Below are 23,651 nucleotides of genomic sequence, written 5' to 3' on the forward strand. Positions count from 1 at the left end.
GCGGGGATAATACCTCCTTTGCCAACCTCATTAAACTCTGGTGACCGGCTCACAGCCTCCTCCTTCCCTCCGCACCAGTAAGAACTCAAACTCGGTGTAAAAACACTGGGTAAGCTACAGAGCAGGAACTGTGATTTTTTCTTTTTTTTTTTTTTTTTTAGATTTTATTTATTTATTTGACAGAGATCACAAGTAGGCAGAGAGGCAGGCAGAGAGAGAGAGGAGGAGGAAGCAGGCTCCCCGCTGAGCAGAGATTCCTGATGTGGGGCTCGATCCCAGGACCTTGGGATCATGACCCGAGCCGAAGGCAGAGGCTTTAACCCCCTGAGCCACCCAGGCGCCCCAGGAACGGTGATTTTTAATGTGTTAAGCTCCAACTACATGCCTGGCAGTTTATTCACTACCTGTTCACAAGCTACAGCTTAAATCACCACTCACTTCTCTGTGAATGCCCCTCCCCCATCACTGTCCTCTCCTCGCCCCCGTCAGTGTGAAGTTTTGAGGTTACTTATAAATGCACTGACTTTAGGGGCGCCTGGGTGGCTCAGTGAGTTGAGCTTCTGCCTTTGGCTCAGGTCGTGGTCTCAGAATCCTGGGATCGAGCCCTGCTTCGGGCTCGTTGCTCAGCAGGGAGCCTGCTTCTCCCTCTCCCTCCTTCTGCTTACTTGTAATCTGTCAAATAAATAAATAGAATCTTAAAAAAAAAAATGAACTGACTTTAGAGGGCCTTAAAATGGACCAAGAGGTGCAATGCTAAGGACTTCTAATGTCTGAAGGAGCCAGATAGGGCCTTATGGAAGGGTGTTTTAGCTGTGCATGTGTGCATGGGCCTAGGGCACTGTTACTCGGGGCAATAACCTGGTAATGTCTGCTGCTTTTGAGCATTTACTAAGTATTGTTAATATTTTTAAGTATTGTTGAGTGTCTCAAATGGGAAAATAACATCTCCAGAAAAAGGAAAACAATGTTTGTACCTTTCTTTTTGAACTCAAACTGTTAACTATTACTTCCTATGATCATGCAAAGGGCTGAGCTCACTGCCAATGCCATATTCAAGACGAGCTCACAGAGCAGAAACGCCCCCATGTGAACCATTCTCTGTATCCCCTGCGCCTCCTCAAGCCTCCCCGGGGTAACTTTCAAAGCTTCTAATAAAACTCAACATAGGTATTTAAGATGATGCACAGCATTTCTTGCACTGACATCAGTTAGTTTTGGGAGGGGACCTTGCTTTGAATTAGTTTCAAATGACATGTCATTAAGCAAGCCCGGTCAGGGGGAGTCTATGCTCCGTTGCTCAGCCCTAGAGAATGCAGCGGCCGCCGGAAGCCTGCTCACCTTGAGGTGCCCTCGAGCGTTCGTTGGAAATGTGCATCCTTGAGTCATGAGTGCACAAATGTGGCTGGCCCAGTCTGAAGGCACATGGAGTCTATAATTATTACATTAAGAGTCCTAACTGGTTTGCTGGGTATATTCAAACTCTACATCAACATACTTAGGTGACTGGGAGCTCAGAGTGAAGACATGCTAGGTTAATTCCTATCAGACCTTTTTCAGAGGAAGCCTGTCTTCTACAGCCTTCCAAACGGCAGCATCTAGTAATTTTTTTTTTTTTTATTTGACAGAGAGAGATCACAAGTAGGCAGAGAAGCAGGCAGAGAGAGAGAGGAGGAAGTAGGCTCCCTGCCCAGCAGAGAGCCCGATGCGGGACTCGATCCCAGGATCCTGAGACCATGACCTGAGCCGAAGGCAGAGGCTTTAACCCACTGAGCCACCCAGGCACCCCAAACGGCAGCATCTAGAAGATACTCCAAGGAGAGTTTTTACTGTAAGCTGAAGGTAAGTTTTAGGGAAGAATATTTTAGAGTGAGTCACTGAAAGCAACCTGGGAGAAAATCAGGCAACAGCACTAAGCAAAGTGAACCAAGCACAAATACTAACTGTCCCAAGAAATAAACGATGAAGCACAAGATAAAACAACTTATTGCAACTTTATTAGATTTTTCTATTTTACTGGCTGTTTGGACTTAACAAAGGCCTTAGTAACCTGTCCCTTCCACATCTACAGGTGTCACAGTACAGAACACGAAATCTGATTAGATGGCACCAGTCAACCTGTCCAACAGAACCACCGCTAACACCACAGTCCTGTAAGGCTTCTATAATAATTCAACCACGAACATAAAGATACTCAGCTTTCCGTGCAGGTCGCCAATGCTGCTGTGCTAGACCTCACCCGGAACAGTTTACCAGACCAGGCCTACTTAACGACAGCTCCCCACAGGCGCCTTGTGCAAGGTACGGCAGGACTCTGCCTCACGTCTAGGTTGAACAAAGAAGTCAGTCTATGGAAAATGACTCTGAGCCCCTATTCCTACACCTCCGTTCCCTCCTCAACGTGTCCCACGATCCATTCATCTCCCATCTGGAAAGGACGCCGTGGGTGCTTTCCAAGTGAGAGTGGTGGTCGAGGTTTTGCTGGGTGCAGGGGAAGGGGATGGATGGGTGGGTGAATGGACAAACTGACAAAAGGAGGAGGGAAAGGAAACATTTGAAAACCTTAGTTACTAGAAGGTTCTTCAAGACTCAGAATATAAACAGGGCTTGCTGTCAAGAACTTCGTTCTGCTGGCTACACACTTCTATGACTGAGTTGGGCAGCATCTTGATCTATACCCACCCCCCAATACAAAAACTGGGGGGACAATCAGGGTGGACAGGGGGACTCCTCCCGGAAGGTAAGGTTCCAGGCCTGGCTCCCGAGAGCAGCAGCCGCCTGCCAATGCCTCGGGAACTGGCGGTTGCAGCTGTGCACTTGGGAGCCTGCGGGTCTGGAGTCTGATGTCTGAGGAGCATCTCTGTCTGCCTCCATCCCATGAGGGGCAGTGGCGTTGGCGGCTGTGGTCAGCGTTCTATCCTTTGATGACAGCGATCGGCCTTAGCTTAATGGCCTTCTTGCTGATTCCAGCATCGTGGCAGGTGTTCACCACGTCCGTCACGTTCTTATACGACTCGGGGGCCTGAGGGGAGAAGTTAAACACTGTAAAAATCTACTTAAAGTGTAATTCTTGAAACCATTAAACTTCACGTGGGATTAAAGAAATGTACATTAAAATAATACTGAGTTTTCGTTTTGGTGTGTGTGTCATACAAAGACGATGACTAAACTCGATGTTGGTAAGAGAATAATAACATAAACACTTTTACCTGGTTTTTTATTTTTTCTGTATGTCTCATAGTTTCCCATTACATATATATGACCTGTATAACTAGCAAAAGCAGTTAACGTAACTGAATAAAACACACACACTAATACCCAACAGAAAGGAAATGCATCAAACCATTATCTTTGGTTGGTCGTTATTGGCCACTCTGATTTTATTTCTACAGTTGTCAAAATTTCTGGAATGAACAGCTATTACCTTCACAACAAGGGAAAGTTACTCAATGCATCTGTATTACCAACATCGTCTCTATGTTTGTGTGTCTATACACGGACACGCACACTCTTCTGAGTTCCCAGCAAGACCTCCCCACCCCCTTCCCAGCCAGTCAGAACTAGTCTCATCACATCTCATCACACACCTTCTCTCCCTGTTCCCGGCACCACAGCAGCTCCTCTCAGCGAACTTCCACAGGGCTCCGTGCACACCCTTTGCTAGCTCCTCTCCCATTCCCTTCCAATTTCTAATGTCCACACCGCAGCCTCTGGACTCCTTCCCGCGAGTCATGTGCAGAACCCGCTCCCTGCTGCCCTCAGCTCGGACCATTCCCTTCACCCTCTTGTTCTTGCGGAAACAGAGATGTCTTCTAGGGAAGTTACTTCCACTTCTAACTTGAAGTAGCAGCTATTTCCCCTCCTAAATGGGGTCCTGTCATTAGGCCCAAGAGTGTGCCAGGTGTCCGTGCTCATCTTGGTACTTTCTAGACCATTCCCACTCCCTTCTCCCTAAGGCCTCGCCGGTTGGTCATCGTGTCTCACTCCCTCTTCTTGCTGCAGTTACCTGCTGGACTCGAAGCACTCCCTAGCGTTACTGCAAGACTTCTTGCTCCTGGCCCACTGCCACTCTATCCTGCTAGAATTTCAAATGGTTTCAATATTTAGCAAGAGGACCCTCTCAATATCTTCGCTTCTAGCTCCTTGACTGTCGATCACTCCCTCCCAGCCAGGGCCATAACCCGGAACCTGTCATTACCAGTGACTACAACTCCTCCACGATCTCCGATCTCCGTCTCACACCGGGCTGGCGACCCCAGCTAGGTTTCCAGCTCCCTCCCTCTGGTGCGCCATCTCCATCAATCTGTTAGCCCTGTGGGACGTTTAATCTCCCTGCAAGCACTCAACAGCCTTCTCTTCCACTGCACTATACTTGCAAACCTGGTCAAAGTTAACTCAACATCTATTTCAAGCCTGCACCTGTACAGCTGAAATAGTTGAAAAACACCCAATCACTGAATTGAGCACAAGGAGGCCCCGGCTGCTACGCGGGCACCCACGCAGAATCTTGCCAGGCTGATTACTCGTTCTCATACATGGTTATCTCCTACCTTCCCCTGCATTCTCACTCTCAGTTGCGGATACTACTTTCTATTACACTCAAAAAAAGAGAAACCATCAGAACAGAATCTCCATATAATCTCACCACCACTTCCCTGACCACCTGCATCCTACCTTCTCTTTTATTAAAGATTCCTTTTCTGAGCTCCTAGCAAGGACCAACCCCATCCACTTGGGACACTCGATCCCATCTCCTCTCATCTATCCAAGGACACCTCTCCAGTGACCCCCCGCTTTTCTGCATCATCAATTTCTCTTCCAGATTCTTCTCATCAGCGTGCCAGATCATGTTACTCTTCTCAAAATTCTCCAGTGTCTTCCCAGCACCTCACTCAGAGTAGGAAGAGCAAAAGTCCTTCTGTAAAGGCAAGGCAAGGACTCACAGGATCTGGTGCTCCTAACCTCTGACCTCAGCTCCCCCTTGCCTGCTTTTGCCACAGGGACCTCCCTGCTATTTCTCCAATGTCTAAGCATAATCTCGCCTTACGGTTTCTGCACGTGGCTGTTCTCTCTGCCTGGAAGGCTTGCCCCTAGATACCTACATAGCCCACTCCCTCATTCCTTTTAGATCTTCAAGTGTCACCCCACTACACCCTATTTAAAACTGCACCCACTTCCTATCTTTCCCTATCCCTGTGCAATTAATACTTTATAGCACTTTCTGTCATCTAACATACTAGATTTTTTATTATGTGCTAAGTTTCACAAGAAAGGGATTTGTTGGTTTTGTTCTCTGCAGTACCCCTAATACCTAGAATAGCACCTGACTAAAGATGTGTAGTATTTCCTGAGCGAACAAACAAATCATATGTAAAACACGCACAAAAGGAAAATACCAAATGTCAATAGAAGTGATCTCTGGTTGGTGTAATTTTAGATGTTTTGTTTTCTTCTTTGCATTTTCCAAAAGCTCTTAATGAAACAGGTGTTATTCTTTTTTTTTTTTTTTTAGGAAGGGAAAGTGGGGGCAGGGGGAGAGGGAGAAAGAGAGAAAGACAGACTCTTAAGCAGGCTCCATGCCCAGCACAGAACACAGTTCGATCTCACAACCCTGAGAGCATGACCTGAGCTGAAACGAACAGCTGGATGCTTAACCAGCTAAGCCACCCAGGCGTCCCATAAATAGGTATTATTCTTTTTTTTTGGGGGGGGGAGAGTTTATTTATTTATGAGAGAGAGAGGAGAGAGAGAGAGAGCACATGCATGTACAAACATGGGGTGCAGCAGGCAGAGGCATAGGGAGAAGTAGGCTCCTCTCCGAGCAGGGAGCTCAACATGGAACTTGATCCCAGGACCCTGGGATCATGACCTGAGCCAAAGGCAGTTGCTTAACCAACTGAGCCATTCAGGTGCCCCATACTCTTAAAATCAGAGAAAAAATTACTTGTTATTAAGAAATAAGGCTTTGTCATACTCTCTGACTCAGTAAGTCTACTCTCAGGATTTCACTCTCATTATTTTTTTTTTTTAAAGATTTTATTTACTTATTTGCCAGAGACAGAGGGAGAGAGAGCAAGCGAGCACAGGCAGACGAAGAGGCAGGCAGAGGCAGAGGGAGAAGCAGGCTCCCTGCCGAGCAAGGAGCCCGATGTGGGACTCAATTCCAGGACTCTGGGATCATGACCTGAGCCGAAGGCAGCTGCTTAACCAACTGAGCCACCCAGGCATCCCTTCACTCTCATTATTAAAAACAGCTGGCTGGGGCCCCTGGGTGGGCCAGTTGTTTAAGTGTCTGCCTTCAGCTCAGGTCATGATTGCAGGGTCTTGGGATTGAGAACCATATTAGACGCCAGCCCTGCGTCAGGTTCCCTGATCAGCAGGGAGACTGCTTCTCCCTCTCCCTTTCCCTCTGCCAGCTGCCCAACCTGCTTGTGCTGCCCTCTCTCTGTCAAATAAATAAATCTTAAAAACAAAAATCCAAAACCAAACCAAACCAAGACAGCTGGAAAAAAGCTTCACGCATTGCACTTAATTTACAGTAGCAAAAAAATTGGAAGCCACTTAAATGTCGAACATGGGCAGAAACTTACGGTCCTTAGCTGGTAGAATGTTTGACAATCATTAAAAAGTGATGCTTACAAACAGTGTAACAGTAACGTGCTAAATTAAAAAAAGAAAATAGCAAAAAAAGGTGAGAAAAAGAAATTAGAAAAAAGACCACAAAATGTAAACTATGATTATAACTGGTTAAAAAAAGAAAAGAAAGCATTCAGGGGAAAAAAAGGAAAAGACAGTAAGTGTCCTAAAAAGGGAGGTTAACAGTTGTGTTAGGATACTGAGTTTCTACATGATTTTTTCTTTACTCTTAAACTTTTAAAAAAAGTTATGCTGCTTCTAAAATTGAATATGTACATACATATAATTTAAAATTTTGGCTCCCTCGTGAATCAAATAAAACCGCTGTCTCTTAAAATCTGCTTTCAAATTCTAATATATAATAGCTGTGCAAAAGAAAGGTTAAAATGAATCAGCTCAAACAATTTTAAAGTTTAATACATAGAAAGGTTAAGAATCAGGGTGCCTGGGTTTTTCAGCTGGTTAAGCATCTGCTTCGGCTCAGATCACGATCCTACCAGATTCCAGGGTCCTGGGATCCAGTCTGGCTTCAGACTCCCTGCTCAGCAGGAAGCCTGTTTCTCCCTCTCCTTCCTGCTCACTAAATGTTTCTCTCCCTCTCAAATAAATAAAATCTTAAAAAAAAAAAAAAAAAAAAAAGATAAGAATCGTTCTTGTGACTTGCCTTGTAACTAATCTCCAAACAAAAGACAACAATAAACTATAATTGAGGTTATTTAAAAACAAACATAGTATGTGATAAGCAATACCAAAAATTATGCTGTGTAGTAGCATAAATCACGGACAGTTTTATGCTGAATATTTATCAAAATTTCACTCACCTCTTCCATAACCAGTTTGGGTGACGCAACACGGATTGCGATTCCCATATCTGCCAGTTTGTCCAAGACATCCTGGAAATCCAAATTACGACGAGATTTTGCCCGGGACAATGCACGGCCCTAGATTAGAAAAGAAATGAACTTTACTTTATAAATTCTGAGCTACAATTTATTTTCAACTCCAGCAATTATTTAATCCTTTGGAATTATATGCCTTTTCCTTGACTTCTTTTAGAGTTAGAAAATAATCTTTTTTCTTTTTAATCAACCTTAGTTTTTTCGTTACAAATCTCATATCCTTCTAGAAAACAACTTTCCATCTATACAAAACATTCAGTATTGAAAAATATAGTTCTGTATTTCTAATTACAATTATCAATTCAATATAAATAAATTGATTTTAATTATAAACAGTAGGTCTGTCGTCATAAAAACTTTGTGCCTTTTGATTTGAAATAGTCTGCCAACTTTGGCACTACTGACATTTTGGGCCAGAGAATTCTATGTCACGCAGATTGTTCAGAGCATCCCTGGCCTCTGCTAGATGCCGGTACCAAAACTCCCTACCCTTTCTGTGACATTTAAAAAAAAAAAAAAAAAAAAAAAAAAGCCTCTCGGTGTTGCTGATGAGATGTGCTGGTTCTGATCACTGGGCTACAATGAGGAGTTCGGAGGCAGCAAGAGTAAGAAAGGATCAGAGAAAAAGGCAGGCTCAGATGTGTTTGTTAGGGTCTGTCTTATGAGAAGGTACTCTTGAGTTTCAATCTGCCACTCCATCACTAGCTAAGCATTCTCATGGCTCAGAACAGGGGTGGGCAAACTGGTTTGTGGTCCAAATTTGGCCCACCACCTGTTTTCTGCAAATAAAGTTTTACTGGAACCAGTAATTCCCATTGGTTTATGTATTGTCTATAGCTGCTTTTTCACTTCAGTGGCACAATGGAATAGCTACTATAGAGACCACATGGACCCAAATATCTACTGTCTGGTGCTTTACAAAGTTTGCCAACCCCTGGCTTAGAAGAGGCAATATGGTGAGACAGGTGTGCATCTATGCATGGGCTCTGATATGCGAATCCCCCAAATTTTGAGTGGACCTACCTAGAAAGGAACAAATTATGCAAATGACTAGGTCCAGTGAATCGCGGACATAGGCTGTGATGTGACCCTGCATCATTCAAAGTTGTATTGGTGGGGCCAGTGTGGCAATTTCCCAGTCTGGATTTTGTGGGCTTGCAGAGATGGGCAACAGTCCCTCGCCCTACAATGACCACTAAGGTAGAGATGCTAGGTGACCTTAGTAGGTTCACTAGACAGTATATATCATGAGAATAAATTCAGGTAGAAGACAAGACGGATCCAAACTTCAATTTTGTTAATGCCCAATCAAGTATGTTTACCTGTCGAAATGTAAAATGACGATTAAACTGAAGAGAGCATTTCTAAGTCAGTTTCTGTTTTCCTTACCGCTCCATGACAAGTTGTTCCGAAGGTCTCGGTCATGCCCTGTTCAGTGCCGGTAAGAACGTAACTACAGGTGCCCATGGTGCCGCCAATGAGCACTGGCTGTCCAGTGAGCTGAGGAAGCACACACAAATCAAACATACCACCATTTAGAAAAATTTTAGATGAGCTTTTTATGCCTGAGATTTACACTTCCTCTTGCACTGCAGGACTGTGGGAGGAACCTGGGCCTCTAAATACATTGCTTTCCCAACTGTTACTATGACATTACTTTAATTCTTGGGTAATTGAGAGGGAAGTGGAAAGGAACGAAAAACGTGAGGACTTGAAAGGCAGCAGAGACAGACAACACAAGAGCAAATGTTTCGGGAAACGTCATTAGGAAGAACATTCCAGGACAAGGTGCCTGACCTCTCCGGGTTCCGGTTTCCTTATTACAGGGAAAACGGGAGCAGGCTAAGGGCCCTTCTACCTCTACCACAGCCACACAACGAGAGAGGAGGAGAGAGGAACAGACCGAGTTTAATCTTAATCTTGCCTTCCAATCATTCAGAGGCCTTGAAAAGATCACCTTTACGGAGTAAAAGATGCCCCACTGAGGGTGTTTTAGACCTCCCAAGGCAGGCAGAGATGAGGTGGGAGTCAGTGCTTCACAGAAGACCGGAAATCACCGTTCCCAGGAAGGACAGACCTTTCCCAACTGCTGCCTTTCTGTTTGAACTCGCTCATGTTCAGAACGACCTAAATCACGCCCCCACGGCTTCCCACTGCAAATGGCTTAGTACATACTTGGTAGTCGACAGCGATGAGGGGATGGTGAGGAGGGAAAGCGCGGGTGGATCCCTTCCTGTGAACCAACAGCGTCCGTTCCTTTCCGTCCACCACGTGCTGCTCTACTTTGGCAATGTTGTGAGAAACGTCATAGATGACATGCAGGTCCAAGTCGTCAGGGGTGGTGTTGAAGACCTTGGCAAAAGCCTGAAAGGACAAGCCTGTGTTAAAAGCAGCCAGAACCAGCTCTTCCGAACTCCTCTAATGGACTTCAGCTGGTCTGTTCCTATAGGGAGTGAGGAATTTATGAGCTCAAGTACAGCAGTATTATTCCTTCACATAAAATACAAAAAACATCTTTTACACGACATTGCAAATGCCACCCCGGAAATGCCGACTCTGACTGGAAAGCTGCTGGGCTACTCTTCATCCCACCCTGCAGAACAGCTTCCTCAGCCATCTCGTCTCCGTGAACGCACAGAATCTATCCTGTCTGATGCTCAAGGCAAATTCTAAAAACAATTTTGGCTTCTCTTCTCCCATTCCCCACACCTGATACTCTGCTGATTTGGTTTAAGGAGACTTCAAAAGCCTGGAGAGTTTGCCAATATTTCCAATATTTATCATGTATATTTTGAAAACTGGATTCTGTAGGCTCTGTTTTAAACCTCAACACGAGTAACAGAAGAGCAACTTCAACCGTACCTGACGGGTTAGGAAGGTCATGGAGGAGCGGTTGACCCAGGCGTAGTTGCCAGCAGCTGCCATCCCCTTCAGGTAGTCCTGACCCTCTGGGGAAGCGATCCGAGCACAAGCCAACTGCCGGTCGTTGACTATAATCTTGTCTCTCTTCATGGCTTTTTCCATAGCTACCAGTGCATCTGGACAAGACAGAAGCAAGTCTAAAGAGGCTGCTTTTCCCTTTATAATTAGATTTATTGAAGAAAATTAGGTTACATTCAAACTCATTTTTTAAAAAGCAAATAAAATACAACTTTTCCTTGAAGTGTTTCTAGATTCATCTATTTGCTTGGTCAAGACATAGTTACTGAGAATCTTCTGTCCGTGCTGTGTGACACAAAGAATATTGGCTACAAAGCTAATACCTTCCCTGCAGGAACCTGGAAAGGGAACGAGAGGTGTACACACACAGCAACAACATGGTCTTAGTTTCTCCTTTCCTGGCATGAGAATGAATGAACACAAGTAGTAAAATATATTTTATTACTGTCATGGTTTTAAAAAATAATATTTTAGTGATTTAACAGAAAAGAATTGGAGACAAGTTGCTCGAAGAGCAGGAAAATAAAATCCGTGGCCAAGTGTAGAGAAGTACTCAGCAGAGAATTCGGAATTACTAGTCAGTGCTCCATACATCTGCTAGATTAAATATTCTAATGGGTCACACTGGCCCAAATTATTAAATTCCCATAGGATGAAATGCAAACACAAGGATGAACTATATAACACACAACTTAAGGTTTATAGTAATTTCCACGTGTATATATACCTTCTCATAAATGCATAAATGCTTTCACACGTCCTATCAGTCATCCAAAGTGATCCTGCTGCTATTCGCCTGCCTTCTGCTTTTGTCCATGCTGTCTTTTAATCATGAATGTCCTTTGTGCATGACTGTCCAAACTGCAAACAGTATGTGTTCAACATGCCACTTCCAATGTATTTTTTCTAAATGCTTTATATAGACTGTCTTATATTTTATCAGGTATTACCTTTTCACTTTAATTAATGTGATTATCTCTTTTTTGAGACACCGTGAGGGCAATTCCTTGCCAATTTCATCACTGAATCCACCACAACACTTAATCTTGCAGTACAGGTACGTGAGACACATCTGCATACATCGTAAGTGTATAAATGAAATAGTATATTTGAAATATTTAATCTCCTATGACAACACCAGTGAAACAGTAAAAACCTACGCAGTATATAGTTCTAGAGCTTCCTCTCTGAAATCTCTATTTGGTTCCCCATAAATGCGTGTTTGAGCACTGAGTCAAAAATGCACTTGAGAATATACCTGTGGCTACTTGGTGGCCCAAGCCTCTGCTTCCACTGTGGATCATCACACACACCTGTCCCTTATGGTCGATGCCCATTTTCTTAGCTGCGTACTCATTGAAAATCTCATCCACAACCTGGATTTCTGCATAGTGGTTGCCTGCTCCCAGGGTCCCCAACTGCAAAAGTAAGAATATCTGATAAAATGACTTCTATTCCACTTTTAAACGTTTATTTATTGATTTTAGAGAGACAGAGAAAGTGCCAATGTGCATGCACAAATTGGGTGGGGAGGGGCAGAGACAGAGAGTCTACGAGTAGACTCCTCACTGAGTGGGGAGCCTGACATGGGGCTAGATCTCACAACCCATGAGATCATGACCTGATTGGAAATCAAGAGTTGGACACTCAATGCACTGAGGTGCCAGATTACTATTCTGCTTTTTAAAAATCCATTTAAAAAGCAAACTGATAAAATCAACCGATAACAAAAAATAATCAGTTTTATACAATAAAGAAATTTCTGAGCCTCAGAAATGCTTCATGCATTTAAAGCAATACACAATAAAAATATGGTAGAGTAGCTCCTGAAACTCACTGTATCATTACCTGCTTGAGGTATATACAAATATGTTCTGAAAACTTCATAAACCCAAATTCAGACCATTAAATGGCTCAGAGGACACTTTAAACGTGTGGACACAAGGGTCAAATTTTGGGATAAACTCCTGAGTGTGGATTTTTAAACAAGGTCCAAGTTCAAATGAGTTTTGAAAGATCTTTGAGTTTGCTGACACCTACCATTATCCACCACTGAAAGTACATCCTGTAACTGGAGTTGATAGAGGATTCAGGGACCGCAGCACAAAAGTGCTGGAAGAATCTTTAGAGGCTGCCTAGTTTTAACTACTGCGATTTTCAGATGAGAAAACCAGACTCGGAGGGACGCCTGGGTGGCTCAGTTAGTTAAGTGTCTGCCTTTGGCTCAGATCATGATCCCAGGGTCCTGAGATTGAACCCTACACATGGTTCCCTGTTCAGCAGGGAGCCTGCCGCTCCCTCTGCTTCTCCACTGCTTATATTCTCACTCTTTGACACAATCTTAAAAAAGAAAAGAAAACAAAACCAGACTCAAGCAAAAGAGACTTGCCCACAGTCACAGAGAATTAATAGCAATGCCATTGCCACTAGCTATAGATTTCAAACATGTGCTACATTCTTATCTCATGGGTAAGATAAGGTATGTCTGCTCATCTTAGACTCCAGAAAACAGCCACATCTGTGAACTGTCCAAGTATGTACATATGTAATTTGGAGATACATTTTTTTTAAAAAAGATTTTATTTATTTATTTGACAGAGAGAGAGAGATCACAAGTAGGCAGAGAGGCAGGCAGAGAGAGGGGGGGAATGCAGGCTCCCTGCTGAGCAGACAGCCTGATGCAACACTTGATCCCAGGACGCTGCGGTCATGACCTGAGCTGAAGGCAGAGGCCTTAACCCACTAAGCCACCCAGGCGCCCCTGGGCATACATTTTTAAGCCTTATACCGATAGCCTATTTTTCTCCCATCTATTTCTAATTCAGCACATCTTGTTTTATGAACACCTGCAAGTTCCTAACACTTTTTCAAAAGAGTAAAATTGTGGTATAAATAAATTTGTGTTCTTTTTGATATACTGTGAAAAACCTGGGGATATATTTGCTACACAGAAGACAACATTTTTGCCTCAACGGAAGCGTAGGAAACCCCTCCCCCACCCAGCACATTGCCCCTCCCCCGTGTTACCTGAGGGAGGCCTCTCTTCTTAGCCCTCGCAGAGACCTTGTTGGGGTCGGCCTGCAACATCCTTCCGTACTCCTCACAGTGCTCCTTGTCCTCAGCCCAGGCGTAGCCTTCCCTCAGGGACCAGTCCACTCCCATCTCCAAGGCCTCCTCCAAGTCTCTGAGGGAATAATAAGGTCTGGTCATTTCACGGCCACGACAGAACAAAAGCTGAGATGACCACATCTCAAAAGGGCAGAAGGAAACAGTCCATCTACTCTCGCCTATATACCGGGCGCTGTGCTAGATGCCATGTTTATGCTCTCAGCAACTCCAGTTTTTTTGGAGGAAAGCAGCTACGTAAATAATTGATATAAAATAGTAGGATTGTATTAGAAACGATTATCATTCTTTAGACATTCATTCAGTTCCTTCTCCTCTTTAAATCTTTTTTACATTAGATTTGCCTCTCTGAAAAGCAAAGATAATTTGTCATCATATAACTGTCATCTCGCATACCACCAACTACCACTAACTTAGCTACCCCTTCATTAATAATTTATGAAAAATTACAGCCAAATGATAAACCTATGTAAATGCCTTCAGGTGACACAGGAAGAACTTGAAGGTACCTCTGCAGAAATACTGCATGGCTTCAGTGCACGTGCATTCTGAAGGGGCACATACATTACATCCCTAGAAGGAAGCAGCCTTCATCTTCATCTAAGGTCCAGCCCTCCCAATACACTATCTGGAAGGTTAAATGGTCAATGTCATCTCCCTACTATAGCCCATTTCAAATATTATTTATGATACAGGACAAAAATTCCTATCTAAAATATTTACGAAGATCTTAGAATTTATATGTTCTAGGTACACTCTTCAAACCAGGGTTGCACGTCAGGGACCATGTGAAATCACAGATCTTCCAAATGTATGTTTACTCCAATTTTTTTTTTTTTTTCCTTGCTGGAGAGGAGCTGCAGAATTGTTAATAGCTAGAAACATAATGGTATGAACATATATACACATATATAAATTAGGATGCAAAAGTCACATGAATTTTAAAGATAAAACAGAAGATGCAAAAGAAACATTCTTGTTAAGCACATGTTCTGCAAAGTTTAAGACACACAGCTTTGCACGAGCCATTATGGTATCGTCAATGGCCATCGAAAAGGCAGTTATGCTGTGGCCTTCACTTTCATTCTCTACCACTGAAATATTTAACATCCTGGCTAATATACAACATTCAGTGTCATCATTCAAAAAGGAAGGTCATGGCTAACTATAGGCTCACTGACAAAAGGCCGTTCAGAACACGGCCTCTGAAGCCAAAGGATCTTTGGTTTGAACCCTGACTTTACTTACTAGCTTACTACTACCTCTTTAAACCTCACTTTCCTTTCTTGTCAGTTGGGAGTAACATTAGGGTTATTATCGAGATGTCATGACATGACAGACGTATACGATAGCACAGGGTGTTCCATGTAGAAGTGCTCGATAACTGTTAGTGGGCCTTTTTCCATTATAAACTCGATTGTATGTCAAAGCTGTTCTAATGAACATCATGTGACCAATCTCTCTACTCAACTGGGGGGGGGGGACCTCACATGTAAAAGAACAATTCATTACCACTTCCTGAAAGGTGACTAAACAATCCCCACTCCCTAAGCATCCTGCACTGGTTATGAATATGAGGGTCATGTGGCTATTTTCCTTCCCTATCCGTTTACTGGAATCTTGTCCTCTTACTTGGCACTCATGGGGATGACCCCTTTTGATCCTACGCCGACAGGAATGTGGTCAAACATAGCCTGGGCGAGCTGCTCCTTCACAGGCTGGACATCACTTTCGTCTAAATTGGTTCTTAGCAAGCGCACACCACAGTTGATGTCAAAGCCGACGCCACCTGCGAAATAGAGAAGTTAGTCACAGATCAGCAACACCGGGCAGCTGGGCAAGGTTACCTGTGGTTTCTCACCCTTAACATGGGTTTGAAAGACAGCTCTTCTTTTGAAGATCTTTATTTATTTATTTATAAAGATTTTTATTTATTTATTTGACAGACAGATCACAAGTAGGCTGAGAGACAGGCAGAGAGAGAGGGAGGAGGAAGCAGGCTCCCCGCGGAGCAGAGAGCCCGATGCAGGGCTCGATCCCAGGACCCTGCGATCATGACCTGAGCCGAAGGCAGAGGCTTTGACCCACTGAGCCATCCAGGTGCCCCTGAAGATCATTTTTTAAGAGCAGCCCACAAAGTAGGTAAAGTCTGATGACATCAAAACATTTAAAGTAATGTCCATACTATGGGTACTTTGTAGGCCAGGAAGGTGGTAATGAACAATGAGTATCACCTAGACCAGGTTAAAAAAGATGTATACAACTAGATGTTAATCTTAACGATGATAATGAGAGTAATCACTTACCCAGTATTTCCTAAGGGCCTTGTATTGTGCTAAGTACTTTTCACAGCTGAGGTCATTTACTCCTCACAGTAATGCCACATGGAGTTAACATTACCAACATAACATGTGCCGGAGAATTAACTGGGACACAAAGAAGACACATAATTTGCTGGCAAAGCGTTGTTTGTTTTGTAGCCAATGTCTAAAAAGTGCCTGGCATATAGTAGAAGCCTAAATAATTTTTCCATAAATGTATGCTTTAACTGATATTTTAATAGCCTCTGAGTGTCCACAATTCATCCTCTCAGTAAATGAGGGGACGGGAAAGGACAGAACATGAGGCGGAGAGGCGTCCACACACTATTTCAGGACAATGCTTCACCCCTGACGGCAGACTTGCACAGTGACCTTACCTGGGGACACCACCGCTTCAGGGTCGTTCATATCAAAGGCTGCCATATTCCCAATAGCAAACCCATAACCTGAATGGACATCAGGAAGCCCAATAGATCGCTGAAAGAAAATCAGAAAATGAGATCCAGCTTTCTCACCCAGACAAGACTGTATTAATTCTCACGTGGGCTCTGGGCCAAAGCCTTCCCCAAATCAAGATTCTGTTCTTGTGAAACCTTCTCTATTGGTGGAAATTAAGTGTAAAAACTTCTAATCATAAAGCTAAAAATAGCGGGAAAAATATCTTTTTTTTTTAAAGTTTTTTTTATATTTAATTTTATTTATTTGACAGAGATCACAAGTAGGCAGAGAAGCAGGCAGAACCAGGCTACCCGCCGAGCATGGAGCCCGATGTGGGGCTCGATCCCAGGACCCTGGGATCATGACCTGAGCTGAAGGCAGAGGCTTTAACCCACTGAGCCACCCAGGCGCCCCCAAAAACCTTTTTAATAAAGTCTGACCATTAACTAAGGAAACTAGAAGAGAAAAGCCTCAGTATGAGGCTCAGTATGACATGCTGTAAGAGGGCCACATACTAACTTCAATGTAGTATTACATTACAAGTATTTATTGTTATTAAAAAAAAAGATTTATTATTTCAGAGAGGGTGAGTGAGAGCAGGGTGGCGGCGTGAGGGAGAGAATCTTAAGAAGACTCCCCGCTGAGTGTGGAGCCCAAAGCAGGGCTCGATCCCATGACCCTGAAATTGTGACCTGAACCGAAATCAAGAGTGGAAACTCAACTTTAACTGAGCCACCCAGACACCCGAAGTAGAATTATATTTTGTTTTTTGTTTTTTATTTTTTAAGATTTTATTTATTTATTTGACAGACAGAGATCACAAGTAGGCAGAGAGGCAGGCAGAGAGAGAGGAGGAAGCAGGCTCCCTGCTGAGGAGAGCCCGATGCAGGGCTTGATCCCAGGACCCTGGGATCATGACCTGAGCCGAAGGCAGAGGCCTTAACCCACTGAGCCACCCAGGTGCCCCTAGAATTACATTTTAAAGACAATCTTGAGACATGGATAAATTGTGGTCACATCAGGCGAAGTGAAGGGAAATATCTGATTTATACAGGCCCTTAGTGTTGAAGCAATCATTGGCAAATGTAATCCTTTGGCTGGCATGAATACTGTACACCTGCTACATCTGACACCTAGGAAAGGGCCCTGACCCAGGAAGAATGCAGGTCAATGCAGACACCTAGACACCTAACAGTTCCTTACATGCAAAAGCCCTTTCTTTTCATTTTCCTTCCAAGTGCCAGCACAATAAATGGTATAAAGGGCTCAAAAAAATGCCTGTTGTATGGGTTTCACACCTTCCAGTGATGGTGGAACCTGACACAAGGCTGCGGAGGCTCCCCCTTGCACCTCGCCCCACCCAGGCCTACCTGTTCCCACCACCACCCTCCTTTCCCAACCGTGCCTACCACAGCTGTCCTGTCCTTTCTTCCTCCCCACAGGTCTAATCCTACACTTTTGTCTATTCTTTCTCCAACCATCCTCTTGAATGGGGCCAGAGTGAAACTTTCAATGGTGGTACCCTCGGCCAGTAATAACGCTCTACTGTGACGAAGAAACAAGAAAACAAAACTACTTCAAAGATTTTTCAAATGCTTACAGGTTCTAGCAAAAAGCAAGCAGAAACTGAGATGTCACCCAGACTCAATTACAGCTTTAAACTCCATGGTTATTTCTGGAATTTTGAAGGTCACTAAGTGATGCTACTATTGGTTAGGGCTGGCCATTCATCCACTCAGAGAACTCTGAGTCTAAGAGAAAATATAAATGATTCAAACTCTGAACCAGGACTCACATGAACAATCCCAGGCAGGGCTGCCACATTGCCAATTTGCTTCATGGCTGGCAGGAAGCCACCGACACCTGAAGACAAAAATTCAGTATTAGGAAAGGGAACGCAGTTGACTTTTAATATTACATTTATTCATATGTTTCTAGCTTGCATGAAACAAACGGGCAGTGGCCAGGACTATCAGAACAACAAAGCAGGAGAGGACGTTTGGGCTGAAGTGGGAAGGGGGCCTCATCGAGGAGGGAGCGCACGTACAGGAAGGTAGTGAGGCAACCGGAGTAATCACAGACATCCTGTCCACATCTGTGCATACCATGAAAAGGTTCCTTGCACACACGGTACTGAGAAATGTGAAACAACTAATAAATGTTTTGTTGCCGACGTAAAAAAAAACCGAATTCTTTCAATAGTATTATTTACCAAAAAAAAAAAAGAAAAAAAGAAAAAAAAATCAACACTGGTTTTACTCTAAGTGACAAAGGCGGCGATGCAGAAGAGCTGGGACAACACTGGACCGAGAGGCAGGGGATACGGGGCTCTAGCTCTGGTCTGTCACTTGGTCGTGGTGTCATTTTAGGCAAGTCAGGATGTCCTGGTGGGGCGAGGGGTCGGATTTAGATTGCTGAGCCTAAAATAAAAGGGTTAAATCCAGGTTCCACTGTAATACCATTGTGACCATTAGAGCATTACGTTAGAGCTTTATACACTTATCCCTAAACGTTGCTGCTGTTCTGCAAGATAAGTGTGTAATCAACTCCCCTTTACAATGAGATTAGCTGAAATTCAGTGAGGCTAATCAAGGTACTGGTTAAAAATGCACACTTTGAAATCAGACACTCTTGAATAAGAGATCCACCTCTGTCACCGAGAAGCTATGCAACTGGACTAAATAAAAACCCCTTAATATCACTGAATTTTGCCTTACACATTTGTAAAACAGAAATAACATTTTCCTCTTAAAATTCAGAACTACATGAGGTAATCTACATAAAGCACCTTGCAAAGTGCCTGGCACATAATAAGTGCACAATAAATGGTAGCTCGTTATAACTGCCCAAGGTGAGCTGTGAAACCAACCAGGTCTACCCAGCTCCACATAATTTCTACAGAGCCAGGTGGCCAACAGTGTGATCATAAAGGTTTTTGGTCTCATTTAAAAGTTTTGATTATTACTTGACAATACTTTTGTATTTTTAAATTATAACTGAGTCACCACTATCATGCCACAGGGAAAATGTTGTTTATATGGCCACATGTAGAACTCTGAAGTACTTACCACCACCCCGACAGGCATTCCTTAATTCCTCAAACATTAATTTTTCCAGAGCATCATTCACGTAGAAAACTCCTTCAACCTGGTAAGAATGAAAAAGAAAAATTCTAAGCACACGTCCATGACATATAGGCAGGCACTGGTTAGAATACAAATACCATACGGAACATTTATTTTACTTTACCCTTTATAGAACACTTTCTCATTACCTAAGCAAGCAGAAAACTTCCTAACAAAGATGAGATGTTCATATCTTTAAGTAGGTCTTAAAAATGTATTCTGCAATGTTCACAAATTGCCTATTCCCCTATTCTTAAAGCCACACTTAAGAATTCAACAAGAATTTTTTGCACGTGTGATAAAGAAGTCTTGGGACACCTGGGGGGCTCAGTTGGCTGGGCATCTGCCTTTAGCTCAGGTCATGATCCTGGAGTCCCAGGGATGGAGCCCCTCACCCCACTCGTGCTCTCTCTCTCAAATAAAACCTCTAGGAAAAAAAATAGTCTTCTAACTATATTCTCACCAAGGCCAAAAGTCCTACTACTCTTGTGCTTCTAAAAATCCATGGTCTTGATAAACAGATGAATCAAAAGAGTAAGATTCTAAACATAAAAATGCAGTCATCTAACCGTAGTGTATTTTTTCTGTGCCTGAGACAACAGCACGTTACACTTTATTTTGTCCTATACTCATTTATAAATCAATACTTAGGTAAAGAGTAAAAAAAATTTTAACATGTAGATACACAGCTGTGTGCTTAGTTCTAGAATCTACACAATTTTAAGAGGCTAAAGGAGCTTGACAAAAAATACAAATGACAAGGAAGAATGTAATTATGTAACACCTAAGGCCAGAATATTTTTATGAGATCAAAGACTATGAAGGAGCTGCCCACCTAAGGAGGGCAATCACCTGGACAAATTTCTTTCTTTTATAAGAAAGAGGACCTCTGCTTGAATAACACCAGTGTAAGCAAAATGTCTCCAGTACTATTTTCTACGGAGCACATTTCATTAATTCACCAAAGATTTACTATGTTTTAGGCACTGTAGTGGGCACTAGGGGAGAGATGAAGAACATGTTAAGATTTTTTTTTTTTTTTTTAAAGATTTCACCCATCTGTTGGGGTGGGGGCAGGCAGAGAGAGAAGGAGGCTCCCCATGGAGCAAGGAGCCTGATAAGGGACTCGATCCCAGGATCCTGCAATCATGACCTGAGCCGTAGGCAGACGCTTAACTGACCGAGCCATCCAGGTGTCCCTCATGCTGTTTCCGAGGAATTTCCAGCTGGATGCAGCCCAGACTAGAAAATTAAGGGTGCAATGAGATGAGCACTAGGATAGGAAAGTGCTATAGAAAAACCGGAGGAAGCAGCTCAGCAGCCTAGGGAGCTGGGAGAGGCTTGACGGGTGCTCACTGTTTGAACCAGCTCTTCAAAGACAAGAGACATCACTGGAGCTGCAAGACATTCAGGAGATAAAAAGGAGACACAAAAATGACATAAAGTTGGGAGGGGGGTGTTTTAGGGAGAGGAAGTTTTAGTGCAACATGTGGATCTTACTGGAGATTAAGTAGGATAGATACAGTAATTATTGCGAAGTTCACTCATCTCTCAAGTTGCGGGAATAGAATTCAAGCTTAGCACAAAGGTCAGTAACTTTAAGAGCAGTACACTGAGATTTCAACTCTCCGCTCTTAGGAAAGAAGTGGTAGTCAAGTGTACAGTGAAACCGTAGCTGCCAATGGCAAGACGAGACTTGCTCTTAGGCAGAATCAGCAGCAAGTGTGTGTATCAAAAGTGAAGCCAGAATCACTACCAGACACTGACCGTGGGTTATCATGACCATCACGTCATGGTTATTTCCTATTCCCTCATTCAGGGAACCAGATTCCATAGACAGAAACTGGTTAAACGGAAAAGAGCAAAAAGGAATCTTATGACCGTGGCCTTTTTCTCGTCTGAGTCCAGCTTTGCTCATGGGGACACACAGTAAGTTGATATTGAGTAAAAGAGTGGAGTGGCTATCAGGAACTCTTACCAAATCACAGGCTCACAAACCTTTCAATACACTAACAAGGCACCTTAAAAGAGTTCAAAAGCTACTTAACAACATATGCCCCCGAACCTTGCAAACGACTGTTTTCTTCCCTTTAATGGAAAATAATAGACACAAATGGCAACGAAGCCTGCGCGAGAGCGCGAGCCCAGGCTTTCACGCTCCGCGGTGTTGGGTTCCAAGTCTCCAACGCGAATACATCATTCCGTCGGAGAAAAGCAGTCAAATGGGCATCAAGTCCTGGCTGAGCTTACGAGGTGGCCAGAGGAAGCTGGGTCACCTGCCCATCCTTAGCGAAGTGAGTATTCAAAACAAGCCACCCTGCCCTGGGAAGCTTCTAGACCGCTGCGAGACGCAAAGACGTCTTAGTGAACGGTGAACGCTAATACCTGGCTTCAGCAAACAAAGGTCTCGTAAACGTCACCCAGATGGCCGGCATGACTCAGGAACAGAGTCCCACCCCAGCGACTCCACCCGGGACTGGCTGGGCCACCGTGTACAACTACCCCTCGCGTCTCTAAAGCTCGAGAATGTAACATCTTGCGGCGCGTTTCGGGGACTTCGACGCGGAAGCGTTGTGCAAGCGCCAATTTCGCGTTCACTTGGGATTCCCCCGGAACGTGCCGCTTTGGGGACCTTTCCCGCCGGGAGGGGGGGCCGGCCGGAGGGTGGGGACGGGGACGGTCCCCGCGCTAAGCCAGGAGTCGGGAGGACGAGGGGGAAGGCCGGGCCGGGTGGGCAGGGAGGCGCCGCGGGCCCCCGGGAAGGCCCCGTCACGGGCTCCTGCTTCCCCGCCTCACCTGCATGTTAGGCACGAAGCCCTTCTTGATTCTCCAGCAGTTTTTATTAATCTTTTCCAAGAACTGCAGCTCATCATTATAGCTGCGACTCATGGCGGCGACAAGCGGCGAAAACTCCCGGCTCCGCTTTGAAGAGACGCTGCCGCGCTGTCCCGCTGCCTGAAGCACCACCTTCCGGAAGCCAACGCGCAGGCGCAGTAGGCTCCGCCGCAGGCTGGGCAACGGCAAGCGTCGAGGCTCGAAACTCATGGCCCCCACAAATCGCTTTTCTCTCGTTAAGTTAGACTGCCCTCTAGTGTTTATCTTTCTTGGATATTTACTAGCCCTCTTCGGGCTTAAAGCTGAACTAAATGCAGTCGTTTTTAGCGAGTTTGTAGTCATCCTTTGTTTTGGAAGTGCTTTTCAGCACTTGAAGAACGCACTGAATCTGGATCAGGTCCAACTGCTGTAATGAAAATCTGCGTGGAGTTTACGTTCCCAGCAGGGAGGGAAAAAAGATGCGTGTAGCCGCGAAGCCTGTTTAAATAAATATGACTGGACACGTGTAATGTTTCAGGACGCATGTGTGGAGGCACGTTAAATCACTTTTCTGCCAGAAAAGAACGTTCCGAAGAATGAAGGTGACAGTTTACCCGTTATTCCAGCGAACACCGATGGGCTGGTTGCTGTGGCCAGAGGCGCGCCCTGAAGATGAGCAGACGGCAGTCCAGGCGGACAGCGGGGCTGCCCGGGCTTCCCTTCTTGGACGACTTGGAACCCTTGTTCGTGCTCTTTTACATGCCTCTCTTGCCCCCAGAGTAAGCGGTTTTCACGTATTTCCGCTTCTAGTCCTACCGCATGTAAATAGCGGTGACTTGGGGATGGGGAAGACTTGGACTCAATTTCTCCCTCTGCCCTGTAGCACAGGCTGCTTTACCAGCCTTCTGGGATTCATCTCTCTCCTCCTCCGTTTTCTCATCTGTAAAATGGGACCACAGTTCTTCTGAGCGTCTGTGGTTATTAGGTGACTGACTGTCCTGGAGTAACCAGCACCGGGCTTGGCATCCACTCTCCCAGGAGACTGTGAGAGCCACAAAGGCAAAGTCGGTGGTTTCTAGTCCTTCTTGCATTATCCATACGGGTTCCCCTTTCCTCCTCTTCTGCCCCAGTGTCACCCCAGTAATTAGATGCTCTAACAATTTAAGATCCCCAGCGACAAATGATCTAGGCTAAGTACTCGGCACTACCATTTCATCTGGGAGGGAAAACCCTAAAACTTAAAGAAGCGATGTAACTTCTCGAGTTTGCTATGACCACTATTTCTCACCAGAAACATCTCGGATGGGGAAGACTTGGACTCAATTTCTCCCTCTGCCCTGTAGCACAGGCGGCTC

At 44.4% G+C, this 23,651-nt stretch overlaps 1 protein-coding gene across 1 annotated transcript; it reads right to left on the bottom strand.

Annotated features, from left to right (window-relative positions):
* Window positions 1–1,972: 1,972 nt before the first annotated feature.
* Window positions 1,973–22,542, bottom strand: RTCB (RNA 2',3'-cyclic phosphate and 5'-OH ligase). The gene is made up of 12 exons (XM_059186780.1): window positions 22,279–22,542; window positions 19,426–19,504; window positions 18,153–18,220; window positions 16,297–16,396; window positions 15,231–15,387; window positions 13,500–13,656; window positions 11,731–11,890; window positions 10,395–10,570; window positions 9,708–9,896; window positions 8,922–9,032; window positions 7,455–7,574; window positions 1,973–3,019 (listed from the first exon to the last, which is right to left on the bottom strand). The coding sequence occupies exons 1-12, from the start codon at window positions 22,525–22,527 to the stop codon at window positions 2,912–2,914; spliced, it is 1,674 nt and encodes a 557-aa protein (XP_059042763.1). The 5' UTR covers window positions 22,528–22,542; the 3' UTR covers window positions 1,973–2,911.
* Window positions 22,543–23,651: the final 1,109 nt, after the last annotated feature.

This window comes from Mustela lutreola, chromosome 8 (assembly GCF_030435805.1).
Source record: "Mustela lutreola isolate mMusLut2 chromosome 8, mMusLut2.pri, whole genome shotgun sequence".
Lineage (NCBI taxonomy): Eukaryota > Metazoa > Chordata > Mammalia > Carnivora > Mustelidae > Mustela > Mustela lutreola.

Bases quoted from the DNA above. Each gene is read 5' to 3' on its own strand.
- RTCB (XM_059186780.1), bottom strand. From the start codon at position 22,527: ATGAGTTTCGAGCCTCGACGCTTGCCGTTGCCCAGCCTGCGGCGGAGC. The intron at 11,891-13,499 runs GTAACACGGGGG...TTACTTTTGCAG, and splicing joins AGAAGAGAGGCCTCCCTCAG to TTGGGGACCCTGGGAGCAGG. The intron at 10,571-11,730 runs GTATATTCTCAA...TGTCTTGTCCAG, and splicing joins GGGCCACCAAGTAGCCACAG to ATGCACTGGTAGCTATGGAA.